The 24,783-nt window shown below is 56.0% G+C and overlaps 9 protein-coding genes across 9 annotated transcripts; 2 read left to right on the top strand and 7 right to left on the bottom strand.

Moving 5' to 3' along the window:
* Positions 1–1,763: 1,763 nt before the first annotated feature.
* POSPLADRAFT_1113294 (hypothetical protein) lies at positions 1,764–2,288 on the bottom strand (the record flags this gene model as incomplete). Its single annotated transcript, XM_024483410.1, has 2 exons — positions 1,764–2,084; positions 2,151–2,288. Coding segments are annotated over 2 exons (459 nt in total), but the record flags the coding sequence as incomplete, so codon positions are not given.
* Positions 2,289–2,863: 575 nt separating this feature from the next.
* POSPLADRAFT_1067578 (hypothetical protein) lies at positions 2,864–5,277 on the bottom strand (the record flags this gene model as incomplete). The annotated part of the gene is made up of 12 exons (XM_024482201.1): positions 2,864–3,334; positions 3,392–3,550; positions 3,605–3,790; positions 3,840–3,855; positions 3,914–3,963; positions 4,021–4,132; positions 4,184–4,278; positions 4,331–4,592; positions 4,651–4,812; positions 4,880–4,962; positions 5,016–5,161; positions 5,216–5,277. The coding sequence occupies 12 exons, from the start codon at positions 5,275–5,277 to the stop codon at positions 3,030–3,032; spliced, it is 1,638 nt and encodes a 545-aa protein (XP_024335122.1). The 3' UTR covers positions 2,864–3,029.
* Positions 5,278–8,208: 2,931 nt separating this feature from the next.
* POSPLADRAFT_1153790 (hypothetical protein) lies at positions 8,209–10,105 on the top strand (the record flags this gene model as incomplete). The annotated part of the gene is made up of 9 exons (XM_024486776.1): positions 8,209–8,336; positions 8,398–8,476; positions 8,581–8,666; positions 8,717–8,905; positions 8,956–9,168; positions 9,225–9,270; positions 9,328–9,605; positions 9,658–9,719; positions 9,771–10,105. 9 exons carry the CDS (start codon positions 8,209–8,211, stop codon positions 10,103–10,105), a joined length of 1,416 nt encoding a protein of 471 aa, XP_024335121.1.
* Positions 10,106–10,643: 538 nt separating this feature from the next.
* POSPLADRAFT_1154607 (hypothetical protein) lies at positions 10,644–11,583 on the bottom strand (the record flags this gene model as incomplete). Its single annotated transcript, XM_024486862.1, has 4 exons — positions 10,644–10,834; positions 10,889–11,336; positions 11,394–11,447; positions 11,563–11,583. 4 exons carry the CDS (start codon positions 11,581–11,583, stop codon positions 10,644–10,646), a joined length of 714 nt encoding a protein of 237 aa, XP_024335120.1.
* A 338-nt stretch (positions 11,584–11,921) lies between these two features.
* On the top strand, positions 11,922–13,153 carry POSPLADRAFT_1049534 (hypothetical protein; the record flags this gene model as incomplete). Its single annotated transcript, XM_024479775.1, has 3 exons — positions 11,922–12,648; positions 12,708–13,049; positions 13,113–13,153. 3 exons carry the CDS (start codon positions 11,922–11,924, stop codon positions 13,151–13,153), a joined length of 1,110 nt encoding a protein of 369 aa, XP_024335119.1.
* A 513-nt stretch (positions 13,154–13,666) lies between these two features.
* Positions 13,667–14,776, bottom strand: POSPLADRAFT_1154263 (hypothetical protein; the record flags this gene model as incomplete). Its single annotated transcript, XM_024486833.1, has 1 exon — positions 13,667–14,776. One exon carries the CDS (start codon positions 14,774–14,776, stop codon positions 13,667–13,669), a length of 1,110 nt encoding a protein of 369 aa, XP_024335118.1.
* Positions 14,777–15,444: 668 nt separating this feature from the next.
* POSPLADRAFT_1153722 (hypothetical protein) lies at positions 15,445–16,701 on the bottom strand (the record flags this gene model as incomplete). Its single annotated transcript, XM_024486768.1, has 3 exons — positions 15,445–15,622; positions 15,684–15,814; positions 15,907–16,701. 3 exons carry the CDS (start codon positions 16,699–16,701, stop codon positions 15,445–15,447), a joined length of 1,104 nt encoding a protein of 367 aa, XP_024335117.1.
* A 351-nt stretch (positions 16,702–17,052) lies between these two features.
* POSPLADRAFT_1088347 (hypothetical protein) lies at positions 17,053–17,749 on the bottom strand (the record flags this gene model as incomplete). Its single annotated transcript, XM_024483060.1, has 2 exons — positions 17,053–17,220; positions 17,729–17,749. Coding segments are annotated over 2 exons (189 nt in total), but the record flags the coding sequence as incomplete, so codon positions are not given.
* Positions 17,750–21,186: 3,437 nt separating this feature from the next.
* POSPLADRAFT_1049532 (hypothetical protein) lies at positions 21,187–24,361 on the bottom strand (the record flags this gene model as incomplete). The annotated part of the gene is made up of 12 exons (XM_024479774.1): positions 21,187–21,291; positions 22,237–22,547; positions 22,611–22,672; positions 22,732–23,009; positions 23,070–23,115; positions 23,172–23,416; positions 23,481–23,637; positions 23,693–23,752; positions 23,807–23,838; positions 23,910–23,979; positions 24,033–24,122; positions 24,174–24,361. 12 exons carry the CDS (start codon positions 24,359–24,361, stop codon positions 21,187–21,189), a joined length of 1,644 nt encoding a protein of 547 aa, XP_024335115.1.
* Positions 24,362–24,783: the final 422 nt, after the last annotated feature.

Below are 24,783 nucleotides of genomic sequence, written 5' to 3'. Positions count from 1 at the left end.
CATTCCAACTCTGCAGAGAACGCCTATGTCTCACAATTACTCAATAATCATTCGTGTGGCCGTGCAAGGCTCAGGGACATCGTATGCACTTTGACGCGTCCCCGTAGACCAGAAAGGAGCTCTACCTGCTACAATTGGAAACTACGGCTGAAAGCGTATGTTCTTCGTGCACATGTCTTGCTTTGATTCTTCGTTGGTCTCACTTGATCCAAATGTTTAGGTTTGACTTCTCTAAGATACGAAACAATTGAATTATCACCGACTCAACTACTCTGACTCGGAGAAATGGTCGAGAATTGCGTACGTAGCAACCAATGTACACGACTAACAATCCGATTGAAGTTGTGTCGCACTGGTTTCGCATGTTTCGTGGACCATACACCTGTTCGTCGCCGCCACCAGGCGGATGGCGTCTCCGATGCAGCGATGTTTATGCTGTCGCCGGTAACGGGAGCCTTCGGATGTGATGGTGCCGCATGTGTACACGCTATGTCAACATTTCCTTCCCCAACGCTCGCGAGAGGGTTGCGTGTGCAAAGGCTATGAAGGTCGTCTGCGCGGGCGGAGCGGATAATTCTAGGATGAATGCACTCAGTACGCAGTCTCAGCGGGCACTGGCTCCGAGACTCACTGGGCGATCGTGGATCTTTCCTCTAGGAACCCGCGTGGATCACAGGGCTCGCCGCCCTCCTCCAGTACCAGTGATATCCTGACAAGTGGTATGGTTTCCTCGTCTAAGTCCGTATTGACGCGCGCAGGAGCTGCAGCCAATGTCTCGCAGACATCGTCAGAATGAATTGAGTATTCCGAGGCGGTATCTTGGTCGTTGTCGTCGTCAGTAGGAATATCGCTCGGGCCGTCCAGCCACTCGTCTGATCCGACTGACGTGATTGTATCGTCGTCGATAGCTTGATCCACTCCGAATACCCGCAGGTAGTTGATATGGGCGTGCTTGTCGCGTGAATCCATCGGTTCTTGACGAATTCCTGTGCAGTCATGGTTTCTGCATATGGTCATATAAGGCTCCATGGGCTCGGGAATTAACTCGTCGCATTCTAGGATGACTTCCAACTGGTTTTGCTTGAAGTCCTTGTGTATGGCGGAGCACCGAACCGTGCTTAAAGGTGGGTGTGATGTGGAGGATTGAAACCTATGTGGTCTCTGGAATGCAGTGGACTCCTGTGACTCCACTACAGTCTCCAGCCGCTTCTTCTTAATGACTAGAGGCATGATAGGCATTATCCAATCGCGGAGCCGGTCGGTAGAGTCGATCGACCTCATGGATGAGGTCGAGGTGCCCTCGTCGGATTCGCATATGGACTCGAGATGATCCGTCCGGGCTTCTGTAGTCATGACACGGCTGGTGAGCGGTCAATTGACTGATAATGAACTGCACGGGTGCCTTCACCTTTGCTATTCCTCCTACGTGCACGACGCCTAGCCCAGTCATGGTGCAGGCTACCGGTGTGGTATGAAGTATCAGACCCATGAAACATTACACGTGCGGGGAAGTCATCATCATCATCTTCGTCAGCTTCTGTCACGGATACCAAGACTGACGGCTCTAGAGGTATCGCTACATAGAGATCAGTCAAGTCACACATTCAAAACACGGGTCATATACCTGTCGTCCGTCGAAGCGCATCGCTCTTGAGCCAATACCGCTCCTCATAAAACCCGCGGTTTGTCTCCTCTCTGTTGGATGACAGTGCCGCGTCACCAAGCCCTCTCATGTCGGCGGATCGTGCAGAAGGGCTGTCGCCTTTCTCGAGGAGTGTCTTCTGTCTAACCTGATCGACGTACTCGTAGCTCTTGTGTCTGGCCATTTTCCGAGGAGACTGTACCGCCGCACCATCATATTGCATCGCATCAGCTGGAATACGGACGACCGTGTCCATGAACGCATGTTGATAACAATTCAGATACGGTTGTGGCCTTGACGGGTGGATCGGATGTCTGCTCGCGCCGGTGATTGGCGCGCCCGACAGGCCATCCTCGACCGACTGTAACAGCGGCATCCCTTGTCCTGCAAGACGCACACTGCACCTGCTCCACGGCCGCGACGACGAAGGCAATTCGTCGACCTAGTCGCATTGCGAAACGTAAGTGCCATCTCCAAAACGCTCAGAACTGAGGGAAGGGCAACGGACGCTGTCGACATGTGCGATGTACTTCCCGGTGCGGAGCCTCCGTGCAGTGTCTAGCAAAGCACGATCGCGGAGAGGCTCGACCATCCTCACTGGGTCCAGCCAGAGAGCGATGTACGTTCCTGCTGACGGTACGTATGCTTTGGTCTCCATTGAGAGTACGCAAACAGTAGCAACAAGCAAGTCGAGGGGAAGGTGAAGGGCAGTCTATAGGCAGCAGCGATGCGCCGGAAGACTGGAGGGCAATAGGGCGTTCAAGCAGACGTGCGCAGCGCACGGGAGGGTCCTCGAGGCGGAATGTCGGTACAGGTGCAGCCGGGTGGTCGATTAGGGGTAGGTCCATTGTGCGTGGATGGCGGGAAATTATAGACAGGGGCGCGGTCATAGCGCGACAGGAGCCCTTGTGAGTGAAGGCCTGTCATTGTGAAGGCGACAATAAGGGGCTGCGGGCCTGACGACCGCGTGCATGTGATTGGACCCACATGGACCCACGGTAGTCGTGCTACGAGTGTTGTACAAGACGTATGGGGATAACTTAGATCATGGTGCGGCGGACCAGAAGTAACGTACCTTTCAGACTTTACACCATGTGCACACATGCATACCTAGTGCATCAGAAACGACGCACACGAATAGGTGCTCTTCACAATAAACAGCGACTCCGGCGTAGAGCGAGTTGACTTGAAGCACGCGGTAGATGGTCATAAGCGAAAGATAGCTAGTGAGTACTTTGTGTAGCACTCGAATATTACTAAGTTTCACATCATTAGTAGGTATCAATACAAGTAGTATACAGCCCGTCAGCCTTAATTTAGTCAGTGCCTTCGTGAGAAAATCGTGAGCATGGCCGCGCAGACCATCATGAGACAACAACCCGTGCTCCTACGCCTTCTCTGCCTTGTCTTGGATCTTGTCCTTGATCAATGCGCGCTTCTCGTGCCGCAGGCGCTGGCTGTCTCGAACGCCGAACCCGTGCTGGAAGATGATCTGCACCTCTTCCAGGCTGAGGCCCGCCGTCTCAGGGTAGCAGAAAATGCAGAACAGCCAACCAAGTAGGCAGAGCCCGGCGTAAAACCCGAACGCACCTGCGGGCGTGATCTTGTTCATCAGCGACAGGTACGTTGAGTTGATCAACAGGTTCGCGCCCCAGTTCGTCATCGTAGCAAGCGACGTCCCGATGCCGCGCACTACATTGCAGCCAAGCATGAGCGATGCGGGCACAAGAGTCGATTGAACGTGCTCACCCTCTAACCCGAAGAGTTCACCCTGCTGCCACGGGACGTTGCCAAGACCCGTCGCATACGACGCGACATAGAAGATCATTGCCAGCAACACGATCGCAGACCATGTCCGCGAGTAGTCCGCACCGTCGACGAGGTTGCCGCCCGTCTTCATAGTCATATCTATGAGCCGTCTCTCAGTACACATCGACCTGCAGCCCAGCGCGCTTCACGCACAGTGGAAAGCAATGCTCGCCAGAGTGAGGCCAACGATCATGCCTGGAGATGACCAGACCATGATCCTGCGCCTGCCGATGATGTCGATGTACTTCAGCGCGAATAGCGTGAAGAGGAAGTTGGTGCCGGAAATGATGAGCCCGACCGCGGTGGGCTGGTTGAAGCCGATCTCCTTAAAGAGCGTGGCTAGCGGACCGTCAATTGACACTCTTCTCTGCAGCCCAAACCCACATACCGCTGTAGTACATTAGCTGAAACCGTCTCCGTGAGCAATCTGCTTTGGCATTCAAGCGAAGAGGCCGCGCTCACAGTGTTGAATCCACACAGTTGTTGGAAGGCTTGCAGACCACAACCGATGACTGATCAATTGGAATATTGTTAGGTTGACGCAATCAAGTCACCCCGACAAGACCTACTCAGAGCTCTGCGATTGATCGGCTTTACTAGGATAGACCGGCAGCGTTGCCACAGCGTCGTCGAATTTGTGATCTCGATGCTCTGCTTGACGGCGGCGCTAAGCACCTTAACCTGGCCAAGTCATGAGTGCTTGCCGACCGCTTCGTGGGGAATCGCATTCACCTTTAGCTCCACTTGCGCAGGAGTAGCATGTGCGTAGATTTTCGACACAACAGAGCGAGCCTCATCGTATTGTCCCCGACGAAGAAGAATGCGCGCTATTGGATATATCAGCAAAGTACGTGTGACATTTTACGGAAAGCAACTTGCGCGATTCTGGGAGGTAGAAGAGGAAGAAGAACTGTAGACCAGAAGGCACGGCGCCCAAGCCCACCATCCACCTCCAGCCTCCGTGTGTGTTTTCAAACGCTGCGTCAATGCCATACGCGATGACTTGCCCCAGCGTGATCAGCGCAACGTTCAAAGCCACCATCCGTCCGCGCAGGCGTGTTGGCGAGAGCTCCTGGATGTACAGAGGCGCGATGCAGGACGCCACACCGACCCCGAAGCCGATTGTGAAGCGACCGCCAATCTACAATGTCTAGCGGTTAAATTTGAGATGCGACTGGCAGAGACGATGGTGCGTTTACCATACCCCAGACGGAGTGACACACGGCCTGGCCGATCGCTCCGCCGATGAAGATGACGTCCGCCATCGCGAGTACGGGTCTGCGTCCAAGGTAGTCCGAGAGCATCCCCGCGATGAGGCCGCCGATGAGTGCGCCGAGCGTTGTTGCAGACGTGATGAGTTCCTGTGCGAGGGGGACCTCTCAGCAAGACGCGGGGGGGGGGGGGGACGTCGAAAACAGGCGGGCGTACCTTCTGTCCCGACGATAGCGAAGCTGGACCCAGGTCCGATCCTATGGTGACCAGAGCACCAGAGATCACTCCGGTGTCATAGCCTGTGATACGGCCTCAATGGTGTTTCTCGCAGCCCTAGGCAAGCGAGGCTCACCGAACAGCAGACCCGAGATACTGGTGCAGCACACGAGGAGCCATACGAACCATGTTGTTCGCTCTTCACCCTCAGCGACGACTGCAAGCTCAGATATCTCACCGGCAGCATTGATCTTCGAGATGTCCTCCGCGACCTCGTCATAGCTATCACTCGTGGTCAGTTTGCTCGCGCTTCGAGCAGGATCACATGTCACTCACCCCTTCAGATCCTTCTCGGAGCTCCTTAGGTCAGGCAAACAGTCCATGCTGCCGGTAGACATAAAGGAAACAAGAAATGCAAGTTCACGAGCGACACTGTGGCGGTCAGAACGAGATCCTCGCCTTGGCACACAAAAAGAGCTGCTATATTTTGGACCGGTCCCCGGTCCCGTGGGGTCGGCATCGGTTGATTGGTTTGCGAGAGAATTTTATCAGATTGATGACATCTTGTCTGGATCGGGTGAGTCCATCTGTTAGTTAGTGTGCATGTTTCTTGTGATTCGCTTGTGATACAAGACTAGGTGTCAAAGGTTGTTGCTAGTTTATTACTGAGAATTCCGAATGGCCACATCTGATGCGACAGAGTACGCTGCTCGTACATTCTCGCTAGGGAATTGACACATAACACTAGGGGGTTATATATACGACTGATGGCAAGGATAATAGACCGAGTCAAGAATAGTATGACCATCAGTGGAACACGGCTCATGATACGGAGCACGGGTGGTCATGGGGACCTATCCAGATGCAAGTGACCCAATTGCGAGGCATTGCAAGTCATGAGACAATGATATTCGTGGCGACGTTGTCCTTGAGGCGCTTACATCGTGCCCACAGCGACTGCCGTAGTGCTATGATTAGAGCGCTGCACAATGGTGACAACTCACGATAATATTTGGCAGCAGGCTCCTTCCCGCCGTCTTCGGGAGGTGAGGGGGACTTCATTCGAGGGCGGAATTCATGCTAAGTCCCAATAGCTTGGGGAAGATCATATCTTAGATCCCATCACACATATCACGTGCGTTACCCAAATATTCAAACTCCACAATCTTAATCCCCCTCACCTCCCTGTGACGGCTGGCACAAAACATTTGTAAACAGCGGCGCTCGGAGCCGGACTTCCTCCATATAGTATGAGATCACGGCCAAAAACTAAAAGCGGAGAACTAAATGTCATAATATTTGCTCTCGTCAAAATGAGCATCCAGCTGCGCCGCCTTGAAAACAGAGTTAAAGAATGGGTGAAGATGAACATGTTTGCTATCTGCAATGCCCCTACACAAGCCCCTCCTGCCAACCATCGGCGCTATCCAAAAGAAGACATTTGCAAAGCTGGGCCATGACCCTTGTGAATGGCAGGTGATTGAAGGTTGCACGCGAGATCCAAAGGATGCCATATGCGTTGCACCAACCAGCGCAGGCAAAACACTCACTGGGTTGACCAATGCTCTGCAAATACCTCGAGAAGCTGCGTGAGAACATTGACGTGCATGGCTCCAAGACACGGAGGCAGCGCGTTCCAATGTGTCTCGGACGCGTCGCGTTCTGGCTCATGCGATCGCGTTTATTATGTAATGTAGGTAGCATATTTTGTCAAGCGCCCAGTCGCTCAATCGAGGCGACTGCCCTCCGAGCGCCGCTGTTTACAAATGTTTTGTGCCAGCCGTCACAGGGAGGTAGAGGGGATTAAGATTGTGGAGTTTGAATTTGCACGTGATGTTCACATGACATTCACGTGACATGTGGCGTCAGTTCTAGTTTAGGATACAGTACTTAGGATGTAGCATGAGTACCACCGTCGAATGCAGCCCCTCTTACCTCCCGAAGACGGCGGGAAGGAGCCTGATTTGGCAGGTGTAATGAGTCATTGGACATGAGATAGATCAGACACGCGAGACCTGTTATAAGAGCCAGTCATGTTGACCAACAGACGTTATATGACAGTTGCGAATAGCGTCGACGTCGACGTCTCGATGAAGCCGAAGTCATGATCGAGCTGGAAAGCGAGTATCAGAAAATTTGTAGGCAAAACGGCGTATTTGCATGTGTTTGTTCCACGCCAACACTCCGTGAAAGTCGGTCTCAGCATCTCCGTGTCAGAACAAAACCAACACATCACAGTCTTCTCTAAGAAATTTGGTTTCATTGCTTCTGTCAATGTTCGCAATCTTCAATGCAGCAGTGCTCAAAGAGCTAAAGCGCTTACATCCACAAGCGCTCGATGCCACCGTGACTGGCAGCCACATTAAGTTACTAGTACTAACAAGTTGAAGCCTCGCGCGATATCACTTTCGGTAACTTCTTTCCACAACGACAAAATGTCTCGGCTTATGGAAGTGAAGTGTTCTGTATATACCTGCAGCAACGGCAATGACCGTGGGCCCCTCCGCCCCGAAAGCGACGTGTTTTTTCCTACCGTCCATTCATCCGTAGCCGCCACGTCAAATGCGGAGAAGTGATGGAAGCGAAGAAAGGACATGAATTATATATTACACAGATTCTGCTTCTGCTCACCTATCACGATCCTTAGCACAGTCGGAGGCAGTAACAGTATCCACCTTGATTACCGCAGTTATGAGGCCTGTGGTAGTTTTGTTGCCTTGATTGTCATCCACTATTTGCTATACTGATACCCTCAAGGACTATCAGAAGCCAGTGGCGCCGTTTTGTGTACGTCTGCAAGTCTTTTGTAACTGTGTATACCATCCTTACCGCCCGCTCTGGACGAAGCTTCTGCTCCAGATCGTCAAACTTCACCCGTTGTCAATGCTCGAACAAGCACATAGTCTTCATACTTTGTATCTAGTCGGGGTCAAGAACAATGAGAGGTTTAGCGTCTGTACGTATCTAACACCCTATCTAGTGGACAGGCTTCTCTTCTTCTCCATATCAACTTCGGCCCCTCGGTGATGGTGATTGTGGATAAGACACCATTTGAACAGCGGTTTTGACGACGAGTGGTTCCTATCCGCTGTTGTCTCTTGATCTCGCACTTCACAAGACTCGAACAGTAGGACCATGAGCTGCACGCCACCGGAGGAACGAGCATATACAGCAGACCTGGACGACAAGTTCGACTCAGAGGTACTCTCTGATTGTGTCCAGGATGTTACATCTGAGCATGGGTCGAGTAAAAATCTCATCGACCGTATGACTACTGTCCTTGGGAGCTGGGGGCTTGAAACGAATGGGTGCGCCAGTTTTACTCGCCGATGGCACTTTCTTTTCCACTGATCGCAATTCATGACAGAATTGTACCAGTTCCTCCAGAGAATAGAACTGATACGCGATTATACCAACTGTTCTTCATCTGGTTCTCCGCAAATGCGAACATCTTGACGTACGTCCTATACCGGTATGCGCCAAGATTGCGACTTGACACAGGGCGCGCATGATCGCAGCCTGACTGCAGGCACCGTGGGCCCCGCATTCTACGGCCTCGGAATTAGGGAGTCATTCTTGATGATAATAGTCGTCGATGTGATGTGGGTATCTCCGTTGTGATATGCGAGACTACAAAAGCTAAGGTTAGTATAGCACTTGTGCGGTCCCGGCGATGTTGTAAGTGAATCGACACTGACCAGCCGTACACAACTTTACTCCCGCTCAGTGCCGTGTTCGGGCCGAAGCTAGGGACGCGCGCCATGGTGCAATCGCGATTCGCGTGGGGGTATGTCAGCTATTTTCGTGTTGATGTTTCGTTCTGCTTACAATTTACAGTTACTACGGCGCGATCATACCGAGCGTGTTGAATGTCATCTCATCCCAAGGCTACCTCATAATCAACACGATTATAGGCGGTCAGGTGCTTGGGAGTGTTTCGACTCACGTCAATGCAACTATCGGCATCGTCATAATTGGGCTAATAACGCTTGCCTTGGTCTTCAGTGGATACCGGGTGTTGCACTGGTAAGTGCATCTCTTCACGGGCCACCGGTCAGCTAATGCAATCGAGTAAGGTACGAGACTTTCGTATGGATTCCGAACGTCATAGCTCTTGTCGTCATGCTGGGTGTCAGCGGAAAACATATCACCAAAACTGCCTTGACCAACCCAGCGCCCGTTTCGGTATCCACTCTCATGACCGCCGGCGCAACGCTTGCAGCAACGAACGTAAGCTGGTCACCTCTAACGCCTGATTACGGGGTTTACCACGATCGAAAAGCCAGCTCGTAAGCATTCACATACCCTCGCGTTAGCCTTCAACGATGGCTGACCCTGAGAATAGCTGGAGAGTTTTCATCTATGTGTATCTCGGTTTGTTGACGTCAAGCGTGCGTTCCCGAGTGCCAACCGTTGTCACGATCTAATCTGCCGCGCTCTTCATTCAGATGCCGGCACATCTGCTTGGGGCCGCGTTGACAGCTACTGCGTACCATGTTCCTTCCTGGGAAGCCGGGCTCGGCAATGGCAATGACATAGGAGGCCTCGTAGCAGCCATCCTATCACCTGCCGGCGGCTTCGGCAAATTCTTGCTCGTATTGCTAGCCCTGGCTTCTCCCAGCCAGTGCGCACCGTCAATGTACACGGCATGCACCAGCTTCATGACAATCTCGGCTGTGCTTGCGAGGATTCCCAGATTCGCGCTGTCCATCATCTCGACGATCATGTGAGCCATTCCGTTTTACTCAGATTCATACCTAAGTACCTCGCGCCCATAGTCTCATACCTGTCGCCATTGTCGGATCTTCCAGATTCTACGCGACCTTCGTCGACATCCTGGGTATGCTACGTTGAGCAAAGAGGCGCGATCTGATACTGAGTTCACCATTAGGCTTCATTGGGTACTGGAACGCGCCGTTCTGCGCTATCGTGCTGGCAGAGCACTTCGTCTTCCGCAAGAGCAGGTGGTCCTCGTACCATGTCCTCGATGCATGGAACAAACCCGACCATCCCAACCTGGCCAGAGGTTATGCTGCCGTCTTCACATTCGTTGCCGCCATTGGGTTCATCGTGGTATGCATGGATCAAGCATGGTGGGTTGGCCCTATTGCTCGTGCTGGCACAGGCGACATTGGGATGTTATGTGGCTTTACGCTGAGCATCCCGTTGTTTGTGTGTGCGAGGTGGCTGGAGAGGGTATGGAGCGGAGTTAAGCATGTGGGATGAGAATCCAAGTACTCGTTCAGCTCACTTGACATACTGCTCGGTCTAATAGTACACCGGGCCCGAAATATAGAATTGACACAAAGCCTTGGGTCTTCTGGTATTTAGGCATGTTTCCGAAGAATCAAAACGTCCGCGAACGTTCTCAGCTAACGCTCAAGGAGGTCTGGGGTTCGTTGACATATGCACCGACGTTCGAGATGAGAAGATCACGGCTCTAAAGATTCGTGAGGCAATCCTGGTTTGGGCTAGGCGCTGTCTCGGTTGCACTATAGAGAGTAGACATGCACAGGTTCCAAATTGCGAACTGTCCCATTGGCTGCTACTGATATGTAAGTTGGTTCTAGGGTTAGTTACATGTGATCTCAAAGCTAGCCTGGGTGCGCAACGGGCGATAGACCACTCGTGCGCTGAGCAACTTGGAGCCCATAATCAACCAGCATAACGTGCAAGACATCACGTCAGACATCGTGATTGATTTTGAATCCTCATAATATTCCGACACGCAATATGATACCGGTGGAATTGCTGTTCGAGGCCTTCACGACTGCTCGGCCAGACGATCGAGCTTCTTAGCCTTGCCATCCGGCGAGGCCACTCTTTGCCAGCCCCTCTCATCCAGCTGCCGAGCTCTCTGGTTGACCGTGATGAGCGCGCGTCGAAGAGAAGGAATTAGAGTCTGGATCGGCATGCGGTACAGTTCGAGCGTGGGCAACATATAGTACGTCCAGTCTGCAGTAAGTGAGCACGCCGTACACCACGGCGGACAGCGGGCACAAAACACACCTTGCAGCACCCATTTCTGCCCAGCGTCTTCCTGCCTGAACACGACACGCTCTCTGCCCTTCGTGTCCAGCTCGACATCAGCCCCACGAGACACGATGAGGCCCAACGCAGTCTTCACGCGGTACCCAATGCGCTTGCGCACGACCGCCGAGCGGCTGACATTCTTGCCGAGGACCTTCAGCAGCGACATGTTTATGCGACCCGCGTCAGGTCCTCGCTCAGACGCAGGGCGGAAGGGCGGGTCCGGCCAGGGATACGGCACCCGATGCAAAACAGCCTTGGGGACCGCGCGCAGGATGAAGCCGTTGGCGTGCGCGGTTGGCACTGTGCGGTAGAGCACGGGCTGACGGAGGCGGCTGGCAGGATGGCTGGGATCCAGGGGCCCACAAAATGCTTCTACATCGGTGTTAAAGAAAGGCGTGAGCGATCCTGGTGTGGTACGCCTGAACTAAGGTCCGAACATTACTCAGTGCGATGACATTAGAGTTCAAAAAGGCAGACTCACGTTCACAGATCTAGGTTTCGCTGCCTTTGGCAACTTGCTGAGCTCACGACATCTCTGCATGCGGGGTACGGCTACCCAAGATTATGTTGTCGAGACTCGAGACGGTCGCGACTCACGTAGTCCAGAGAAGAGCTAGATACTTCCGAATCAGACTCCGGATACGACTCACGTGGACTACGAGATCTTCCATATCTTGTTTGCAGCTTTCAATGCTTCACGCTCAACTACAAGCCTCACTGAATGATCACAGTTCGAGACTGTCGCCTCACATACGCGTGCCTTATATGACGGGGACGTTCGAACATGCTGAAATAGACTCAAGGTTCACTCAAGAAGTGTGGCGGTGATATTCATCTCCGAGATGAATATCGCTTGTCCTCGTCCGCACAGCGTCGATTCTCCTTTTAAACATGAGCATCTGCATGCTAATGGGTGCAATTGCCCAAGGAGATCGTTCATCCGCACGTCCAGAGCCATTCAGCACGATAAGTTGGTGCGATGCCTACGTTCCCCACTGAGGTTTTCGAAATGATCATCGACTTCGTCTGGCCAGATCGTCCTACCCTCGTCGCCTGTGCGCTCACCTGCCGCGCTTGGACGCCAAAGAGTCGTCGGAACCTCTTCTACAGCCTCGATTTCCACAGCACCAAGCAGCTGACGCGACTGTCGCGCCTGCTCAAAGCGCGGCCCAACCTCGTAAATCTTGTCAAGCAGCTGAGCGTCGCCCCAGATGCTGCACATCTCAACCTTGCGAGCGCGTTTCCATTCCCGCTCGCGCGCAAGCTCACCCGAGTCGAACACCTCCGTGTCTTCGGCATATCGCGCAACTTCCCATGCCTCGACCCGAGCTTCACCGCCGCGCTCCACGAGTTCAAGTCCATCACCCGTCTAGAGATCACCCGCACCATATTCCCCTCGCTTGTGGTCTTTGGTCGCCTTTTGTTTGCGCTGCCCAACCTGTCCGTTCTGATATGTGCCAGCGTGAGATGGACCAAGGCGGAGTACAAGGCATCGATGATCCCGCCGATGGCAGTGCCGCTGAAGCTCATATGCATGTCTATGTCCTTTGCATACTGGTCCACCGATCTGGTGGACTGGCTACTCGCGGTCGTCAGCCACGAAAGTCTGCGCGCTATTAACCTGCGTCGCATCTGGATGAAGGATATGAAAATCATCGAGAAGATTCTGTCGACTGTCGGTCCCTCCCTTCGCCATCTGGTGATCGGCTGCGATATACTCAAGGCGGACGAAGAAAGTATGCCAGACTATCATCCAGTTCCATTGTCCATTGACGTCGATCGCCTGTTTGCCCAGTTCACTATCCCAGCCTTGAGCGCAACACCCGCCTCCGGGTAATTCACCTGGAATTCCGGGCGAAGGGCGAATGGATCCCTGAGATGCTCTCTCGCGTGCCGTTCGCTGACCTGTGTCAAGTGAACATCATGTGCGCAGGCAAGATTGCGAGCACCGACCTGGATCGCATAGAATGCACCCGCATCGACGGACTGCTGTCCCACAAGAAGTTCGCCAAGCTCGAGGCAGTCGTGTTTCAGTATCATAATTACGTGGCGACGGGATGGATCGCTTGGTGGCAGGTAGAGATCCCGCGTCGCTTTCCCCGGCTCTGGTCCAAGGGCCTGGTACGATTCGAACCCTGTAAGTCTCGGCCAGTGTTATTCAATCCGTGTTGAACCGCTCTCACGACTGTACCGCTTTCAGGGCGCCGTGACTGGTGGGAGGTTTCAGCGGCACTGCCATAAATATATGTAGCCGTTGAATTTCCCATTGACCGGTCGACGTCGACGTCTTTCGAATGTTCAGGTAGGCACAAAGCCAATTCTGGATGCCGCCGTATCGACGCCGGAAAGTTACGTGCGGCACTAGGCCGGAATGTACCAAGATTAATTGACCATGTGTCGAGACGTCTAGTTATCGCATAGGGATACAGTTGCTAGCAGTGGATCCGTGTTGTAACGGAGCTCAAAAACACGTATGTATCGTACGTGTGCGAATAAGATATGCAACAATCGAATGGTGTAAGACTTGCCCAGAGACCACACTGGTACAAGCAGAACAAGCTAGCAGGAAATGAAGGCACTCAGGTATCTGGTATAATACAGCGGATGTAATGTGTCATCTCGATAGGAGTGAGAGCTCAGACGAACCTAAAACCAACAGCAAGACCCAGAACGCATAGGGATTTCCGTACATATAGGCGCATATTGTAAAAGGGGAAAAATAAAAATAGAGTGGGTGCAGGCGGTGGGCGGGGCTTATCCAATATATTTGTATTCGTGCCACATGTCGTTTCCACCGTTCGCATCTGGCGGCAGCCATCCATGCGAGCTTGACATGGACATAGACTGGGGATTCGGTGGCGGCTGGTACTCGTGGGTCAGCTGTCTCGTATGCTCTGGCGGCCGGTTCATGTGCGATTCGTATGACGCCTTCTCGTAGGAGAGATACTGTGCGTGTCCGTGGGGCATAGCAGACATGGGCATCCCGCCACCACCAGGCTGGGTATCTATGGGCGGCATGGGCGGCGGCGGCGGCGGCGGAAGTCCTCCCATTGGCGGCAACGAAGTCGGAGGGGGCATGGAGCCACCCTCGAAGCCGGAAGGCGGGCCTTGAGGCGGAGGATATTGGTGGTAGTAAGGAGGGGTGCCATATGAAGCCGGGCTGGGATACTGCATGGAAGCTTGGTCGAACAGCGACGCCGCCTTCGGCGAGTCCGCATACGATTGCGAGCTAAATCGACGCCTCTCGACCATGTTCGACTCGTCGCCGGAGCTGTAGTGCATCTGGTACTCGTCGCGCGGGGGAGGCTCGTGCGCCGGTGTGGGAGTTGCCCGCGTCGAGTAGTTTCCGTACCCGCCATTGACGCTCGAGGACTGCGAGACCGTAGATTGTGATGGAACGATGGTGCTTTGCGACGTTGACGCCGAGGGCGGCATCGATCCCGCTGGCGATAGCTCAGCGCGCCCACTCGGCGTCGAGGGTGGCGGCGCGTTGCTCGAAACCGACCCGGTCCTCTGGCGCGACGTCGGCGGGCCCGCAGGTCCCGGCGGTCCCGGCGGAGGTCGAGCACGGATGCCCACGGGCGACAGTTTCGCGGTTCTGTCCTTCTCCTTCGCCTGCCTCTTCGTATCGCTCTTCGACTTCGACTCGTGGCCAGGAGCCTCCTTCGCTATCCCGTTCATGGCCTTCGCGGGCGGCCTTGGAGGGTCTGCCCTAAGAGACGACACCGACGCACCGACAAATGGTAGCTGGAAGCCCGACGACAGCCGCTCGTCCTCCAGTGGCGATCGCTTGCGCTTCATACCCGTCGTCGCCCCGCTTCCTGAACTGGCCATACGCGCCGCCTCCGCCTTGCGCTTCATCATCTCCACAATGCGGACCGCCTCGCCGCGGCTGCCCTCGCCGTGTGTCGGACCCAGGTCACGCATGACGTCCAGTGCGGCCGCCACGCTCTTGATCGCCTCGGCGGCCAACAACGTACTCGGCTGCTGGATGACCGCGTGCGCACACACGACCGCCGCATCGAACAGCGTCCGCTGAAAGTCGTAGAACTCGAACGCCGCAGGCCGCGTCTGCCGCCACACCGCATGCAGCATGCGCGACGCATAGATGACCATGTGCGCCGCGTTGATCGCGCTGAGCACCGCCTGGTGGGTGGGCTTGCTCCCACCGTTCCCGCTGCAGTCCTTGAGAAGCGGCAGGTACAGCTTCAGGATGAGACGGTTTGCGAGTATCGCGAGCTCGCACTTCTGCGCCTGGAGCACGGGCGACATGGACCCTGCAGATACAGCCGGTTCGGCCCAGTCATGGTCCAAATCGAGGCGGAATGCGGGCGGGAGCTCAGACAAGAAGCCGGAGGCGTCCGCTTCGAACGCGGCCGCCTGCTCGATGGCGAGCTCGGACGGATCCTCCGCGAGGGGATCGCGGAACGTGAGCTTCTTCGCATTCTTCACTAGCTGTGCGAGCCTGAGAATAGTGGAGATGCGCGTGTGAGCGCGACCTGACACAGAGATACCTGCGACGCGGGCGGTTCTCACCTACACTTGAGCACGAAGTACTGCGTGCCCTTCTCGAGGCTCTCGCCCGCAGGGAGCACGGGCAGGGACATCGACGACGGGTTGAAGTGCTCCTCGTCGACCTCCGCAGGCATGCGAGTCGTGAACGAATTGTCCGCGATCAGCGGCGGATGCCCCATGCAGTCCGAAACGAACCTGTAATCAACGAAGCGGTGAGGCTGCGCACGCACGAACACGAAGCCCATCCGACACGCACAAGTCGTAGTAGAACACGTCCCACCAGATCCGGCGGCGCGTCTCCGCCTCGAACAGGCTGTACGTACCCGGGAACTCGTCGGGATCAATCGCGAGTCCCATCATCCGCGCGACATTGATCATCTTGCCCACCTGCGATGCGTCCGCCCGCCAATATCACCAGAGACACCACAAAGAAAGGAACCGATCAGACAGAACACGCAGCGCCCGCAAAGGGCACTCACCAGTGGGAACACACCCTGCGCGACGCTCATCTGTCCATCATGCAGCTGATACAGGATCTGCAGGATCATCGTAATCAGCATGTCCAGATCGTACAGCGCCGTGCGCTCGTACAAGCCCAGCGCCTGCTCAGACAGCGCGAACAGTGCCGCCGGGCTACACCGGTGGTCCTGCCCGTCTTGGCCTGCCGCGTTCTCGCCCTCGCCAGCCGCATCTGGGGGAGGGCTTGGCGCATCAGCATCCCGCGAAACCAGTGCACCAAGCGCGAGCGCCGCTGCGGCAGCAGCGAAGAAGCTCAACGTCGGTTTCGGAGCCCCGGCACGCGGCGGCGCCGCCTCCCTGCCGCCCGCATGCTTTCCCGGCTTCGGCGGCGCGCCAAAGAACAGCTCGTGCGCAAGCGCCTTCATCGTGCCCGCCGGGCCAGACCCGCCGTACGCGTTCCCACCTGCGGGTGCGGGTGCAGGAGCAGACGGGCCGACCTCGCCCCACGCGCACATCGCCCCGACGCGCTGCTCAAAGTGGCGCACGTTAAAACACGGGTGAAGCATCATGGTCTCGCTGAGCGCGCGCAGGTACTTCTCGCGGTGCTCTGGCGGCGGGAGGCGGTCAAGCAGCGTGGGCGTGACTTGCGGAGGCTCATCCGCGCGCGGAGATGGCGGCGTGACGCTCGGGAAGAGATCTGTCGACGTCGTGACGTGCGTGCGCAGTGGGGACGCAGAGAGGAGGAAGGTCTCGTACGGGATCGGAGGAACAAAGAGCCGCGCACGGCATGCATGCCCCCTGGTGGTGGCGAACATGACGGACGGAGTTGGCGGCATGATGACGGGCGTCGGCTCGAGCTTGACGCGCGGGCCGCTTGAAGGTCCAGCGGTAGCCTCGGAGAACGAGCCGTTGAGGTCGTCGAGTTCATTGAGCCAGATACTAGCGACATCATCGAGACTGATGACTACCGAGCTGCCTGACGAGCCGATTGCAAGCAGTGCACGGTCGTTGCTCGGCTGGCCGTGTAATTGACTTATGTTACCGGACGAGCCGATCCCGGTACCATTGACAGGAGAAAAGCCACCGGATATCGAGGCAGAGAATGGCATTTTGAATGACGGGAGATTGCCTAGAATAGATGAGACGGAGGACGAGGGTGACGCGGAAGAAAGCTTGGCAAGGGTGCCTTCCAGGTTGAGAATGCGGTTGTGTAGAGACTGAACGTCAATCTTCTCTGCGGCTGCTTGCGAATAAATACATCGCGTCACGGTGTCGCGTTTCAGACACGAACTGCATGGTGTCCGTCTATCGCATTTGAGTTTGAGCCGCTTGCACTGTTGATGTTGAAGCAGGTCAGTCAAGCGAATGAGAAGGCGTACGATAGAAGGTAACAAAATAGACACGAAAACCAACAAAGTGATAACAGAATATGAAGGTCGACCGGCCGCAAACGCAGCGAGCGCTGATAATGCGATGTAACACAATGCATTGACCAGTGAATAGATGAATAGGAAATTACACTGATCAATTAGAGGCAAGCCGTCGGGTCCTGGGGGCTGACGCGTCCCTTATGAGTCGATGAATTACATCAGCTAGAGGCCGATACAGTGTTTCTGCAGGGGTCTATGACCAAAGAGCCGTATCTGCAAATCGCCCGCGGGTATGTAGGGCATGCCCGCAGATCAGCCTGGCAATGCAGACCAGGCGGGGAGCCTCAGCCACGTCGAGAGCGCCAATTGCAGCTCGGCAAGTGCACAAAATGAAAAGAAGCGCGAAGCGAATAGCGGCAGGCACGCCCGGGGCACAACACACGGGACGCAACGGACGTACCTCCGCACACACGACGGTGATCCTGGAGCGGATGTGTCTGGACGGCAACGCCGCGCATCGTCAATACAACACACAACGCGACGGGGACGGGCCTGTACACGCACGGCCCATTGGAGAACTTTGGCTGCGAGACCGAGCTCGGCGCGGGTGGCGCCTGTGAGTGCGCCTGCGCCTGCTGGTGGTGCTGAGGCTGCATAGAGTGCTCCTGGCCGTGCGGCGACCGCGAGTGCGAGTGCGAGTGGGCGGCGGACCCAGGGCCGGTGTGGTAGGGTATCGAGGCGGAGTGGGGGGTATGAGTGGAGGTATCGCAGTCAAGTGCGGGCGGTATGTCCATCACGGACGTGCGAGAGCGGCTGGACGTCGTGTGCGGATCGCGCGGCGAGCAGGACGGCGGGCGGGCAGGCGGGAGGGGGGGGAGGATATAGAGGAGAGCAGGAATATGAAGGCGCGACGCGGTCTTGCATTGGGTGCCAGCCGCTTGCCGTTCCTGGAAAGGGCGCCCCCCCTGGCACCGCATTCCCACTGCAGCCGCCCGAGAGGCCCCCTGTCGACCCTCGGCTTGTCCTCGGCCAACCGTCGGCCCCTATCCTCACATTGATCCTCCAGCATCTCCATTGTCTGCGACCATAGCGTCGCCCGAGCCCTGCATATTTGTTTGCAACGCAAAAAATTGACCAGGCATCGCGCAAAGCACGCGCACCAATCAGCCCTCCATCGGCCAGGAAGCGCCGTCAAGGCAGCGGTCCTCAGTGTCTCATGTCCCCACTTCATTTCCTAAGGTTCGCGCTATATCGCGGGGCGTGCAGCCATGGGAAGCGACCCAGAAATCGGCTAGAACCGCGCGGTCCTCTGATTGCGTTCGGGCGCGCGTACGTAACTCCCAATTGACGGCAGTGCCCAGGGCAGCGCACTGCTAAGAATACCCTCCACAGGCGCAGTTCTCCAGGCCCACAAAGCGCCCCAGATTCAAGCCAAAAGAAGACATGTCCGACGTCGCGTCTCATCTGCGTGGAAACATAAGTGGACTGCATCTGCGAGTGGAATAGAGCAACCACGTCGAGCCACTGTGGTACGACACCGCTCCTCGCCCGATCCGGGACACGCACTCTGCGATATGGCATTCCGATCGTCCATGACATCGGCTCACCATGGGCACGACGGTTGCCGCCCACATAATGCATAAGGCGACGCCGGTACCCTGGTTTCCCTGCCTTCCGACTCGGTCCCCAGCTTAATATGTGCATTGTAAGGAGTTGATTGTATCCAAGCCTTACGTCGATCCATGATGCATGTGTTGGCAGTCGCCCGTAGGACCGCTGGAGTAAGCCATTGCTGATTTTTGTTCGGGCATACAGTTGCGGACAGCCATTTTCAACAAGTCCTCTGTAGCTCGAACGCTAATCCTCCTTCTCCAATGCCAGATATATAACAAGAGGATGGAGCGAAATCAGCCATCTTCACAGCAAAGTCCCCTAGCATAGTCCATAGCAGGGCCTACCACGGCGTCTCATCATCGAGCGTTTAACATTCACGGCGTCTGCGTACTGTCTAAGTGAACGTTGACAGTACCCAAATAGCGACAGCATTTGGACACTCCCCGACAACCCCGGCGACAGCGTCTCTTGCCGCGTTTCGAGCGCCCTAGTGCGCACACGCTGTGCACGCGCATCTGTCTACTATAAGCTCCAACTAGAGGCGCACAGTAGCAGCTCGCGGCTATGTTGGTCGCTGGCGTTCTCGGTCTGCTCGCGGGAGCCCGCGCTCGCGTCGACATCTGCAGATCAATACCCTGCATCATACAAATTATGGCTAGTCGCTCTTTCTCGCTTCGGCCTATGTATCCTGGCCTGGACCCGGCGGTCTAATGAAGCCCTTCGAGCCCCGAGCCCAGTCGGTTCTCAGTACTCGGTATCGGAGCGTGGCTTCGTGCGCGTACACGCTAGGAGAAGAGAGAAAGCGCGAAGTATGATCGAGGCGAGCGCGCGCGCTCCGCGAGTCTATTGCAGGTGCCACGGCGGCCACGCTGAGCAGGCCTCCTCCCCAGAATGGTGCCCTGCTATCGCTGTCAGCACCACGCGTCCTGCAAACTGTCGACCTGATCGGGCACGTGCCTGCCCCCGCCGCATTCAGAGACTGTCCTTCCCCGGGCCTTGGCAAGCCCGGGCGAGCCACGGTGCGGTGCGCCCACCCCACAGAGACAGGGGAAGAAGAAGGGGCGCGCGTGCTTCTTGCTTCTGACACAGACAATCCGAGGGACGACTTCCGAGATTAGCCGTGGGGACGGGACCTGTTGCGCGCGACGTTATCGTTCTGCACACGGGCACCCGCCGGCCCCAGGATTCCTCGTGCTGGTTTGGCGGTACCAATGGCCGTGCACGCATTCGCCACGGGGTGTGGGCCCGGTGACTCAACGGCTGCTCTCTTCCCGCTCTCGGCGTCCCACTCCCTGCGCGTGCATGCCCACGCCGCCCAGGGAAGACGCCGGACCCAGCGCACTGGACCTGTTGTTCCTTACGAGCGCGCCGCCGGCACAGGTGTGCACGAATGATGACGGATGGGTCATGTGCGGATGGCGGCGCAGCGTCATCAGGCATGGAAGGCCTCGGAAGCTTCTGCGCACGCATCATTCACCGCGCGGTGCTTGCGCGCGCGGAGGTTCTGTGGAAGATCAGAGGTCCTTCTTCTCAGGCTGTGCATATTATATAGGTCACAGGCTAGCTGATGACAGGGACGGCGGGAGCACGTAAGCGCAGCTCGTCCTAAGTATCTGGACTGCGCGCCTGTGCACGTGCTCATGTCATGCATGAGACAGAAAGTAAATTAATACAGCGAAGTGAGAAAGGCAGCGGTTGGAAGATAATATCGGACCCCTGCCATTGGCGGCAACGCGTGATCGATCATGCCGCCGGCTACGAACGCTATCGCGATCCACTATGACGCACGCACGCATCCTCGATGGCGGTGAAATAGCCGGCGTTTGAGTCGCCGGGGGCCTGTGTTCTTGGAAGCCCGGCATTCCAACCGCGCATCTGGGTGTTTTCCATTTCGAAGCTGGCCGGGATGCATTTGTCCATGCGCTAGCCTTGTCATGCATCACATTCGGCTGTACTAACTTAGGTGCACGTGCGAGGGATGGTGCTCAAACCCATCAAGCGTGGTGAGATTTCATTCCCACTTTTCATCAGAAAGATTGTATAACCTTCCGTTCGAGTGGATCTGCGGGTGATGTCTGACGGCGAACACATCGACACCCGAGCGGTGCCCGAGGCAGGCAAGTCTGATTCTGTGTTGTTCGTAGAAGGCGCCCGATCATTCGTTTCGTACTAACAGCAGGCTTATAGAGTGGGTGAGTGATGTGTCCGACGGCCCAATCTATCACTTACTGTCAATAACCAGACAGTAGACACCCCCTTTCAGTCGGCAAGGAACGCGTTTACCACGCTGTATGACTAGTGTCGTGTGCAGATGGCTCACAGGCATTTGCCAGTTGCCGGCGCGGGGCGGGATCTGGCAGAGGCCCTTGGCGATTGCTGGAAAGGGTGGCACAACTGGCAAATGGTATTCTTCATGCACAACTACTGTCCGAGAGACAATAGCAGTGCCCTCAGATCCCACTTCCCCGGGGCTGTCTCCTCGTATTGGTGTATCCCAGCTTCCTCTGTCTCGCTGAGGGTACAACACCCTTCCGAACATGATCAAGTCAATTCAGGTCACAGACCTGAATTGTCGTCGATCAGCGAATACAGGTCATGGTTGCCTGTGTACTCAAGTTGTTTGATGGCTTGGACATGCGGGAAGCAACAAATGTTAGGTTGCGAGAGAGATTTTACCTCAGATAATTTGCTCAGAGTCTGGACCAGGCCTCACCCCTCCGAGTTGCGCCAGCATTCGCCATTCCCTATTGCTGCGCCAATTGCCGTGCCAGGCGCGGCAATTGGGCGCAGTTTTGCCAACAACATTATGTATGACACGCTGTCATACAGGAAACAAATGTCAGGCATGATGATTCTCGCGAGCTACTTGACAAGAACAAATTCGTAAACGGCGCATCCTTGCGCCCGTGCTCAACTTGAACGCGAAAGCAGGTAAGCGAGAAGCCCCACCTACATATTATTTCCAGCCATGTTCGTGGTGGGAACAAATCACAGGCCTGCGGATTGATTGGCCAACTTGACAGTACCCACACAGCGGCAAGAAGGCCCATGCTAATCCTTTCCCACCAAGCTGTCAGTCGAGTGATCCGCCGGCACGCCATTGTCAAATTCACACTAGGCCAACCGAGCTAGTCGCCGCGCCAACGGGGTGTGTCATGCAGTCACGTACGACTGGGCGGCCATCAGCGGCGTACGATGTCCTGGAGCTTTCACACATCCAGAGAGGCATTGACCACGGAGCACTGGGGCCTGCTGGGACACCAGAGAATCATGTATGTCCTACTGTACACCGCACAGCACACAGAGCCAGGTCCGGCCGCCCGTGCCGGCTCAAACGCTGCCTGCGCCCCACGCCCCCGCGCGCACCCACCTCAGCTCCAGCCATCGCGCGCACAGATACACCAGCACGCCGACGACAAAGCCGAGCAGCATGCCCACGTCGCCCGTGCCCGTGCGCGCGAGCGGGCCCGTCCACCACTGCTTCTGCATGCACAGCACGATGAACCCCACCGTCGCCGCGAACGTGCACACGGCCGCGTAGCCCCGCGGCAGGTTAGGGTGGCCCGCGTGGTCCCACGCGCCCGCGACGTCGTACGCGGCCCAGCAGCCCCGCCGGAAGACGACGTGCTCCGTGAGCACGACCGCGCAGAAGGGCGCGAGCCAGTAGCCGATGAAGCCTGTGGAGAGGCACGCGCGGACATGAGCATGCGTGAGTGCACGGGGCAGCGGATCCGGCGCACCGAGGATGTCTGAGAAGATCGCATAGAACGTGTCCGAGCCCACGATCGCGACGGGGATGATGCTGCGCAGTCTCTTCAGGCTCGTCGCACATGCACAATTGGTGGCGCGAAACACGCTCACATCACGGTGGACGCGCCCGCGAGGAGGAACCGCGGGATCTTCGCGCACACCGGCGCGAGCGTCATGAAGCTGTTGCACACGGTGTACATCGCGGGCGCGCACTGGCTCGGCGTGGTCAGCGACAGCAGGACGAGGAGGAACTTGCCGAAGCCGCCGGCGGGCGCGAGCACGGCGGCGAGCAGCCCCCCGATGTCGTTGCCGTTCCCGAGGCCGGCTTTCCACGCGGGGACGAAGGCCGCTCCTGCGGTCCAGGCGGCGCCCAACATGTGCGCGGGCATCTACATGTGTGCGCGATGAGCGGATGGGTGGCTGTCATCGGAATACGGCTCCACGCTCACAATCGACAGAAGAAGGCCGAGATAGGAATACCAGAAAATCTTCCATCTATATCAGGAGGTGTCAGAATGCCTCGATACGGCGCGTGGCAGCGTTCGCCTTACGTGCTGGCGGTGTGGTCGTGGTATATGCCCTGGTCGGGCATGAGGGGCGACCAGTTGACCACGCTGGCCCCCAGTGCGGCGCCAAACGTCATGAGCACGGAGGCAGGAGCGGGGGCTGTCCCAGTAACAGGAGCCTGCACCAGGTGTCTCCCACTCACACCGAGCATCACGACGAACGCGACGACGTTCGGTATCCATATGAACGTCTGATACCAATGCAAAACCTTGTACCCGCTGAATACTACCTGCGAGGAGCCGCAGCGTCCAGGAATGAACGAGAAGCTCGGTTAAACGAGACGCGTTGCTCACCAGCAGCGTTACGAGACCGATGATGACGATACCGAGCGTGTTATTGAGGTGTGTCGACACGCTGCCCAATGTTTGTCCACCGACTATGGTATTCAAGATGAGGTATCCTTGCAGGGTCACCGTGACCAAGACGCTAGGGATGAGTGCCCCGTAGTATCTGGGAACGCACGGACGTAAGCGTAGCACGCAAATCACCAAGGAGACGACTATACCCCCACGAGAAGCGCGCTTGGACCATGCCACGCGTGCCCAGCTTAGGCCCGAACACGCCGCTATTTGCAAAGCATCAACATCGTACAGAGCCTCTGGCTGGACGGTGTCCATACGGACTCACAAGAACGCCGGAAAGGCACATGTCCTATGTCGTCAACGGTCAGGAACCTGTGCTTTCGCGGACGGCGAGAGTGGTACTTGCACAACATCCACGACCAGGATGACTAGCAAAGAGTCCCTGATTCCCAGACCATAATACGCCGGCCCCGCGGTTCCCGTAGTCAATCTATAGAACATCATGATTTCCGCATGCTCATTTTGAGTGTGCCGGGGACGCACGTTAGAATGTTCAGATTCGCCGAGAACCACATCAAGAACATCTGGTATATGCGCGGGTCCTTGCGTTCTTCTGCGGGAATAGGCACTATACTAAAGCTGTATCAGCCCTCATTGCCAAAAACGATTCATAATATTTCTCACCCATTGGTCTCAAGGCCCCATTTCGTGAGTTGAATGATGATCCTCTGAAGAAAAGTGGCTCGCTCAGATATTTCTTCAGGCAAGCGCTGAATATCGGTTTCCGCCGTGGCCTCGGTCGACAACTTCTCCACATCTGCGTCGAGCTGCTCATCTGGCTCCTTTGTCTCTGAGAACACGGCCCTCGACATAGCCTGACGCTTGAGGACGACTGCAGGGAAGAAGAGGTGTTTGTCACCTTGCTCAAGAGTCAGTGCGATGGCGCACTACATCTCGTATTCGCCTTGACATTGCGAAGCACGAAACCTGCCGTAGGATTAGCAAACCTCAACCACGAGGGCAAACAAAGCGGAAGTGATACGCACTTAGCTCCAGGAGAAGCAAGGTCACAAGAGTACGCGGAATGCCTACGGCGAATCTCAGGACTTACTGAATCCACGTGTCGCCCTTGAGAAGCGATACCAGAAGTATATGGGTACCATGATGTCTACCTTCCGTATCATGACAGGTTCCATGTCGATGTCGCAAACTCTGATAGAGAAATGTCCTGCAGACGTGCATTATACATCATTTGCACGATGTCAGACTTGTTCATTGTGGTCATTCTTGAAGG

Source organism: Postia placenta (genome assembly GCF_002117355.1).
Source record: "Postia placenta MAD-698-R-SB12 unplaced genomic scaffold POSPLAscaffold_15, whole genome shotgun sequence".
Classification (NCBI taxonomy): domain Eukaryota; kingdom Fungi; phylum Basidiomycota; class Agaricomycetes; order Polyporales; family Adustoporiaceae; genus Rhodonia; species Rhodonia placenta.
The sequence above is the reverse complement of the archived record's forward strand: the minus strand, read 5'-3'. Positions and strand labels throughout refer to the sequence as shown.